The sequence below is a fragment of the Sinohyriopsis cumingii genome, chromosome 10 (genome assembly GCF_028554795.1).
Source record: "Sinohyriopsis cumingii isolate HCF-2022 chromosome 10, ASM2855479v2, whole genome shotgun sequence".
In the NCBI taxonomy this organism is placed as follows: domain Eukaryota; kingdom Metazoa; phylum Mollusca; class Bivalvia; order Unionida; family Unionidae; genus Sinohyriopsis; species Sinohyriopsis cumingii.
The window spans coordinates 45,429,109-45,439,168 of record NC_142970.1 but is presented as its reverse complement, the minus strand read 5'-3'; the positions used below and the strand labels follow the sequence as shown (position 1 = coordinate 45,439,168).

The window sequence follows — 10,060 nt, the reverse complement described above, 5'->3', positions numbered from 1 at the left end:
GATTGCATGATGAATTAATATTATATTGTGTCGCATTTTTGAAATACATACTAAAGCAAAAGATACATGATTGCTTTCTTGTTTGCTTGCTTGATTGATTAAACGCAAAAATGATAACCATTCCCTCGTCTGGGTCTTTTCCCCGAGTAACACTCAGATAGCTTTACCCCCTATAATATTATGAAGGAGAATAGATGTTTACTAAATAAAGACAAGCTTATTCGTTATGTTAGATTAACAAATATTTACATGTCGCTTTCTCGTTCTTCTGGTGAATTTGCATGGCACCATCATGCGAATAAATCAAATATGGAATCTGTATTTAATTTTAGAATAGCAAGCAGAGAAAGGAGGAACAAAGAAATGAATAAATAGAAAGATGGACAGATAAACAGATGTATCGAATCAAATAAAGTGATCGTTTTTTTTTAGTCGCCTCTGAAAATAAAATAATGTTGTCGCCACAAGTCTAACAAGAAAAATTCTGCAATTTGAAGCACGAAATCGTCAATTTAAACAAAGTGTTTGAAGACACATACATAAAATTAGAAGTTTACTACTCATGGTTTTAAGGTATCAAAATGTTTTTAAAATATACTACTATTAAAACGTTTGAAGTCCTTTATTCTTATGTTAGAGTAAGATGACCAAAAGTAGATTCATGTTGTTCGAAAGTCACGCCTGCCCTTCGTATTATGTAATGTAAGTCCAACATGCGCAGGTACAAGTTGTTGCTCGCACCAAAGCAAGTCTTGATCTTCGGGTTACAGAAAACTGCTCCCTTCAATTTGTTGCTTGGTGGAAAAGTATATAAGTCGAGTCAACTGCTTTACTTGTGCACCTTGTCGCCACCGGACAACAGATTACTTCGTTACGTCTCCCAGTACGTAGCAAGGCTGCCGTTCTACAAATTAGGTAAGCTTGCAGTTTTCTCCTTCAGTGACAAATGGATATCTTTTGTTTATTTATTTATTTATTTATTTATTTATTTATTTATTTATTTACTTATTTATTTATTACGCTACGCCGGTGCTAAACCTTGACAATAGTATATTTAATTATTGAAAATTCTCTTCATAACATTTCTATTATTTTTCAGTAGGAAATTGTTTATGTTTAAAGTTACGAAAACTATTAATTGGAATTTAACCTTAAAGAATGGCTTCACTTAGTACAATATACGATGAATATATTGAATATCTTTCAAACTATAATAAATTCATTAAATATTTAATTCGCTGTTGTGTTTGCTTTTACTGCGAAGCTCATACTGAAATGTGTACCAATGACCCGTATTTAACCTTTTGCACAAGATGTGTTGTCAATTGAAATCAAGTCTTGTGAATATTTAACTATGTTGTACATCATTCCATGATCAAAACAATCTTATTTTAGCATAATTAAAACAATCTTATAGAGTTCCCGAATATGACACATACGTTTTAAAATGCGAATACCTAACACGACCTTCAAACACTTTGTACAACTTTCTCAAACCTTGTATCTCAATTCTGCTTAAATTCATTATTGATTATAGAACAAGAGCGACTTTTTTCTTCAATATTTTGTTAGTGTCCACTAAAACATCATATACACATCATTGCTTGATACATGGGCAACCTATCTATATATCAAACGCAAGTAAATGTCGCGTCAGGTATATGCCATACCCTCACAAATTGAAATAATTATAGAATTATACATAATTAAGACCTACTCCTAATTAAAGCAATTTGATCTTTGGTCATTAAGATCTTATTTATTTTCGAAGAAGAAAAACAAAAACGCGCAAAGAACCATATAACACCTATACAATATAAGCACCGGGAAAATGTCCACTTGTGAAAATGTTTTGAACTACATTTTCCTTAATAGAAAATCTAATCCATTTATTAAGCTTTCCTTTCTTTTGATTGGTTTGTTTCCGATGCGATTTTTTATTATTCATATAATACCAATTGGTTAGGTAGACTAGGCTATGACAATTTTTTAAATTATTTCCTTTTGAAAATTCGTAACCTGTTTGACTCTAAGGGTTTTAATTGCTTGTAGTTATTTTGCTAGTAAATGATCTGCTTTAAAAAAGACGTCCAAGCCTCCTGAATATGTATCATTCTGAGGTAGAGAGGCTTGTGTAGGACTATAAGATTACGAGGTAGAGAGGCTTGTGTAGGACTATGAGATTATGAGGTAGAGAGGCTTGTGTAGGACTAAAATATTATGAGGTAGAGAGGCTTGTGTGGGACTATAAGATTATAAGATTTAGACAAGCCATGGACGCAGGTTATGCTGCATTTAGGCAGGGAATGCCTTTATAAAAGCGCTTAATCAAGTTTCTATCAGTTTTATTCTCATCGACGAAATCCTATTGGATAGCTGGAGGAAAGTTATTTGCACAATTTTGTATGGCAATTTTGTATGGCATATTGGATTTGATGCTATAATACCAAATTCAAAATTTCATCCTAAATGGTCATACGATTTTGACTTGATAGGTTACAATATTTCTTTATTGGCCTGCAGGTTATCGCTGGCTTGATGCAATGCGCTTTCATAACGTCAGCTGTAGTCAAATAATAGTTCACGCGCTGCTAGAGTACAGGGTTGTTTCGTGCTTAAAATCTACTTTTCAAAGTATTTTGTACCTGGTTTATGTATCTTGCAATTCTCACACATTCCGTCTGGTGGATGAAGAATAAACCATATGGACACTTATGGTGGTAGCTTTTCTTTTCCATGGATTCGTCTCCAACCGAAAAAGCATTGGACTTGCTTAAACAGTGCAGATTATATCAAAATCTGACATTGCAATTTAAGGATTTTATCTTTGTTATGTATGCCTTTGTTTATATAGCAAAACTTTCTCGGTAATGTAGAGCCAATTTTGTACTTTCATGTCGTTAAACCGTAAACATACATACATACATACATACATACATACATACATACATACATACATACATACATACATACGTACATACATGTAATTGATAATGTAATAATGGTAATAATGGTAATAATCACGATTGGAGAGGTGCAATATTGACCAAACCATCTGTTTACAACGCCGTACTAAGGGTAAATGGCGCCCAGGGCGACGATGAAGGCCAAAAGGGATTTGGCGCCCCAGGACCTCTGGGGCCCAGGGAAATCACGCATTATGGTTTTCTGCATACAAGGATGTACCTGTTATGGTCATATTCGATTATAAGTAATTTTTCCTTTGAGAAAAGTGATTGTTTCCCTATTTATTGTATCAGAATCGTGACTTGATTGCAGACTGGTGTGATGTAAAACAGACACACAACAATCAAATTGCATGGTGATGTTTTAGTTTGCGAATCAGTTTTGTTCGAAAATGTAAAACAGCAAAGAATTATTTTACACAGTCCTTGAAAGTTGTTAATTACTGTTTAATTTTCCTTGAAATTTAAAAGCGCTCTTATATGTCGGGTTGACAAAATTTATTTGATGTTTCATTTTGCGAAGTAAAAAAAAAATGTTCTTAATCCTCAGAAGTCAGGTAGAAATTATCATTTTTGTACTCAGAGATACGTTGTGAAATTGTGTGGCAAGTGAAATATATATATCAGAGGAGTTATATAAAAATCCTTATGCCCGTTCCTCCGTCTGACACACAGTGTTTGTTGATGGATTGCGATGAAACTTTGTAAATAGTATGGTCATCACCCGAAGACGAACATATCGACAAATCAAGGTGTTCCAATATTTATAAATTTATTTCCCTTTCTGACTTGTAAACGCAACTAGCCTCACATTGTTCAATGGATCGTTATGAACTTGCTAAATGCGATGGCTATCACCTGAAGATGTGCATGCTTACAAATCATGGTTCTTTAAACTGATTGCAGAGTTATTACCCCTTTCCTTCCAGCAGCTGAATAAAATGTAAGACAGAATGTAGTGAACGATACTTGTCTTGCTATTTTTGTATGATCGATCTGAAACATGGTACGTGTTATGATCATCAACTAAACATACGCTTATTGACAAATCTTTGTCCAGCAATAATTTTAGTAAGAGTAATTGCTCTCTTTGAATTATAGCTCAGTGCAGTCTCTGACAGAATCTGGTGAATGCAACTACGGTACTCTTGCACTTTTCAGCAGATTGCTATGAAACATGGTACATATTTAGGTTATCAGCCAAAAAGTGCACTCTCTATCAAACCACTGTTTCCAAACGTTAGGCACTATTTTTTTAAACATAGACGCATCTCCATTTTGAGGGGGATGCGGGAGAGGCATGGTGTACTAACAAGAGCAAATTACTAATTATTCCTCTAGTTTAATTACAAAAATCTGCAATTTTAAAATGAAATGCTATAGCCTTTATGAAATTGTTATCGTGATGAAAGGAATCATTTTATTCCCATAATTCATATTTATGTAGATTCATATGAGATGAATCTATAACTGCAAAAAAGAGAAAGTTTCACTCTTTGTATCAATAATCAAAAATAGGTTATACATTGTCAATGACCTAGTAACGAAAACAGATAAACGGACAATACTGACCTAAGCCAATAAAGCTAGCGGTTAGATGCTACTATTATGTAATACACTTGACTTTCTTGCATTAATACGAGTTTTGCTCTAATGTTTACTCTATTTGTTGTTCTGCAATATTTACCACATGTCTATGTCCTTTCAGGTCTCTAATCAAGCTTGAAGCATGAAGATTTTTCTACATCTTCTGGCCGTTGCAGGCATAGTCTTTGGTCAGGGATACCCTCCAAAGAAGGGAGGAGGAGGAGGCGGCGGCGGCGGTGGAGGCGAAGGTATATTTTCTCTCTGTCTGTCTCTATCTCTCCATCTCTCGAATGTATTGCGCATACAAAACTCTATGCGTTTAGCTTTACACCCCCACTCCCGTCTTTCTGTCCGTATATCTATATGGAGTCATATATACTTTTTTTAATTCTCCCTCTGTTGGTCAATCACTATCTCGTTATGTCTCCATGCCTGTCCTTGTGTCCGCTGGTCTCAGTAGGACGGAAGGATGAATGCAATTATGGTATCAAATTTCATTTCTGCTATGCTATCTATATATTTATCTACCTTTCCTCCTGCCCTTATATGTATGTATGTATCGATATATATATATATATATATATATATATATATATATATATATATATATATATATATATATATATATATATATATATATATATATATATTCATTCATTCATTCATGTGCAGCGCAGGTTTTACTCCAGATCGATCTTCTCCTCTGTCTGTCTATGTACTTTTCTCATCCAGCGTATAGAGATATTCTGAGTTTGCATCAAGTTTTGTTAGTCTGGATACAACTTTCTCACATCATCTATCAGTACAGAAATTTTCAAGGTGAAAGCATATACTTAAAATCTTCATTCTATCTCACACATGACAATTATTTGACACCTCATGACTTCACAAAGGCATTTTGACTGGCACATCGTTACGCTGATTTGTTCTCATTTCTCGATGTCGTCACATACATGATGTCACGGCGTGTACTATTTCTCTCTCAGTCTGTTTCAAAATGTAAGTTATTTGTATGTTAAACCCACTTCTACGTTTTAACTGAATTATTTAGTGTAAGAACAACTAAGATATTTTTCTTTTAAAGATCAAAAATATTTTCAATTGATACTTTGTCCAAAAAATGCTTTAACTGTTCCGTTTGGGATCCAGTGTAGCGATACACATGGACTGCCAACCAAAAATGTTGTCAGGAAAGGTGTGGTGTGTCACGTGATTTACATGCGTACTCTGTATCATATGCAACCTCAAATCGTCGTAACTTAAACATATTCCAACCATTTTCATCAAAGTTTCAGCATGCGCTAAATAATTCACACTATTTCATATCGTGTAAGTATCAAAATTAACAACTTAGATTCAAAGAAAGCATTAAGCTAATGAATAGGTGTGGTTATCTCTGTCCGGGCGAGTAATCAATTCGTGGACAGGAATTCGTCAAAGCCTTGCTCCTATCCACGCATGCTGAATCCTAGGAAGGATTTCCCTATCACGCATCGATACATACGATAGATTCTACTATAAAATAGACGATACAAAGTAAAAACGGATGCTTTGTCGGTATATTGTGTATATTCTGACTGACGTTGCTTGATGTCATTGAGATGTAACTTGCACGCGCTCTTGGCATCTATAAAGTAATGTCACAGAGTTGCAAGATATATATATTTTTAATCGTGTTTTAATTAAAAAATAGGAGTACAAATATATTTTAGTAACGAATAAGGCCCGTGACAAAGATTATAGTCTAATGGATGGTGCGAATAATACTCGTCTTTCTTCGTGATTCTCCGTAATGGAGTATGGGTAAAACACCGAAATATAATTACGGAGACTATAAACACTTCTGATGCCATTGTTTTTAAACTGGGTTATGTTTTCAACATACTTTTTGTATATACATATTATCTGAATAGCTATCTATGAAATGCGGGACATTGGGTCCGTTCAAATTTTGTTCCCTAGTAATCTTACCATAGACAAATTCACGCTCTGTCATTGTGACTTGTGCCATTGACTCGTTGCCAACGGTGTACACTGTATAACGTGAAAATTTCACACCGACTGTTCACATTCCGCAGTGATTTAGGCGAAAAGATGGTACAATGTGGTTGAGAAAAAAGAATCTTCCTTACTCATGTGAACAAGATATCATCGGAAAGTAAGATTATACAATGAGCTCGGTAGGCCTCGTCCCCGGCACAACTCTTTGATTTAACTTTTACTGCCTTCACACTTGGGGAAGATTCTATTTATTTACCTACCTATGAGTATGCATATGCATATTTCATTCCTATCCTTCCGAGACAGCCATGTGGAATAAACATGTAGCCCATGAGTACGCCCGATAACAATAATAATCAAAATTTTCAGTTTAAATTGTACTCCAAATAGTTTCATTAAAGTTGAGAACACTTCCACTTATCCATGATGATAATCTTAACCAAATACTTGTTAGGTGAATAAGAGAAATACATATTTTTGGTTAAGAACTCGGCAAAGCCTTGGTCCTGATAGCGAATTCTGACCGTAGTGGGATTTCCCTATGGACAAAATGGCTATGAGTCCACACGTTGCATCTGGACATTGTCCACGGTACAACAGTTCTATAACATGCTGATGGCGGTAATTAGGTATCAGTTAATTAAACTACTATGAAAACGTTAGATCCTGTTTTTGCAAGCAAGGTATGAAAAATGAACGTTGTTTAAATTATTTACAAAATAAAGGTCTAATGTAAGTTGTAAAACAAAAAGAAATCTTGGGCCTAAAGCGAAACGAGGGGGGGCTGGTAGCAACTAAAATCTTGAACCGAACGGTTGGGATAGATATTGAAGAGCAGAATAACAATTTTATTAGATATCAGTTCTATTGAGAAAAACATCTTTGCTTTGAAAATAAAATCCCGGTGCATTATGAAAATAATTTCACTTGACACATTTTGCGACGTCTGTACACGGTGGCCTACATCAATGGCATAGATTGTATGTACCATCAATGGCATAGATTGTATGTACCATCAATGGCATAGATTGTATGTACCATCAATGGCATAGATTGTATCTACCATTAAAGCGCTGGATAGATATGGCATTAATGTATAATTCATATTATTAAAACAAACCATTATCCTAATTTATAAGTAACTAATGAATGGTTGAGGAAAATAAGAATTACAATCCCGCTGTGGATGTGAATGACCATCTCTCTTTCAGTCTCTGTGTCTCTGTCTCTGTCTGTCTGCCCACCCCTCTGTTCAATTTTCAGCATCTTAAGACTTTACCAGCTGTTCGTTTGTTTGTGGGGGTTTTAAGGAGAAAATTCTCGACCTGTACTGGCGCATATTGTAGACTCATTTATTCCCTTATTTGTTTGCATAATATACACACGCTTAATCTGCTTTGCTTTCCAACATGCTGTCAATAACGTGTACCCGTAAGCGGTGCCTTGATGTGTATTGTCCTTTTTGGTACTATCAACACATGGCTGATCATATCTATATCTGCACAGCAAGTTCTTTACTAAAATTGTTACTGTTTGTCACTCATTGTTTTTCATCTTCTTGTTGATGAGTCAATAGGTCTGCCAAACTATACGAATGTCAGTTAACACTGGAAAAAAGTTCTAACGTGATTCCTATATTTCATTAGGTGATGGCATGCCAATGATGGGAGGAGAAGGTGGAGCGATGAATGCAGAAGGAGATATGAAACCAAATGGCGGTGGAAAAGGCATGATGCCCATGACGGGAGGCGAAGGAGGTATGATGCCCATGATGGGGGGCGAAGGTGGAATGATGCCAATGGAAGGTGGAAAGGGTATGATGCCCATGATGGGAGGAGAAGGCGGCATGATGCCCATGATGGGAGGCGAAGGTGGTATGATGCCAATGATGGGAGGCGAGGGAGGCATGATGGGAGGTAATGGAGGTATGCCTCCAGACTGCCCACCTGGAATGGACATGAAAATGATGCCTGACAAACCAATGATGCCGATGCCGATGGATATGATGCCACCAATGAAAATGATGCCTAAGGAGATGCCAGATATGAAAATGATGCCAATGCCCAAAATGGAAATGCCTAAAATGGGTATGATGCCAATGCAAAAAATGGATATGCCTAAAATGATGCCTAAGATGGACATGATGCCTATGATGAAAATGGACATGATGCCTATGCCTAAAATGGACATGATGCCACCACCTAAAATGGACATGATGCCTATGCCTAAGATGGATATGATGAAAATGGATATGATGCCCATGCCAAAAATGGATATGATGCCACCTCCTAAAATGGACATGATGCCACCACCTAAAATGGACATGATGCCCATGCCAAAAATGATGCCTATGCCTAAGATGGACATGATGCCTATGATGAAAATGGACATGATGCCCATGCCAAAAATGGAAATGATGCCACCACCTAAAATGGACATGATGCCGATGCCAAAAATGATGCCTATGCCTAAGATGGACATGATGCCTATGATGAAAATGGAAATGATGCCACCACCTAAAATGGACATGATGCCTATGATGAAAATGGACATGATGCCCATGCCAAAAATGGAAATGATGCCACCACCTAAAATGGACATGATGCCCATGCCTAAGATGGACATGATGCCTATGCCGATGCCACCTCCTAAAATGGAAATGATGCCACCTCCTAAAATGGACATGATGCCGATGCCAAAAATGATGCCAATGCCTCAGATGGAAATGATGCCTATGCCTAAGATGGAAATGATGCCGATGCCTAAAATGGACATGATGCCTATGCCGAAAATGGACATGATGCCGATGCCTAAAATGATGCCAATGCCTAAGATGGAAATGATGCCTATGCCGAAAATGGACATGATGCCTATGCCGAAGATGGTGATGATGATGATGCCTATGCCAAAAAAGGACATGATGCCACAAGACTGCCCACCTGAGATGCCACCTCCTAAAAAAGCTTATTAACAATCTCGATCATTTAGGACTCTGACTTTAATATTTGCTGGTATATTGAAACACTGAGACCATTCCGTTATAGGCACACATGGTTTCGTTTTAAGTCATGTATTGTCAAAGATAGACGTCAGTGCATGGTTATATATATTTAGAAGCTTTAGAGCTGACGGTTGTATTTATATATATACACTGAGCTGATGATGGTCCCATTATGACTTAAAAACAACCAAGTTTTTCTCTTTTGAAATTATGGTAAAATAATATAGTGATATATGAATAAAATGGCATTTTTCAGAATTTGTCATCGTGCATTGTCTATAATAGTCATATGATTTCGAACTGATAAAATAATAAAACCAAAGTTCGGAGAGAGAGAGAGAGAGAGAGAGAGAGAGAGAGAGAGAGAGAGAGAGAGAATAAAGATTTTTTAATACAATATGTATGGGCTCTCGGAGAGTGGCGGTCGATTTCAAAAGATAACAGTCTACAGAAAGTTCGTTGGGAACAATTCAAGCCAAAAAAAAATTTCCAACAAATAATAAGA

The 10,060-nt window shown here is 36.2% G+C and overlaps 1 protein-coding gene across 1 annotated transcript; it reads left to right on the top strand.

The window, feature by feature from the left end:
* The first annotated feature begins 829 nt into the window (after positions 1 to 829).
* On the top strand, positions 830 to 9,813 carry LOC149789966 (uncharacterized). Its single transcript, XM_089973383.1, has 3 exons — positions 830 to 915; positions 4,675 to 4,801; positions 8,201 to 9,813. Exons 2-3 carry the CDS (start codon positions 4,696 to 4,698, stop codon positions 9,523 to 9,525), a joined length of 1,431 nt encoding a protein of 476 aa, XP_089829509.1. The 5' UTR covers positions 830 to 915; positions 4,675 to 4,695; the 3' UTR covers positions 9,526 to 9,813.
* The last annotated feature ends 247 nt before the right edge of the window (positions 9,814 to 10,060 follow it).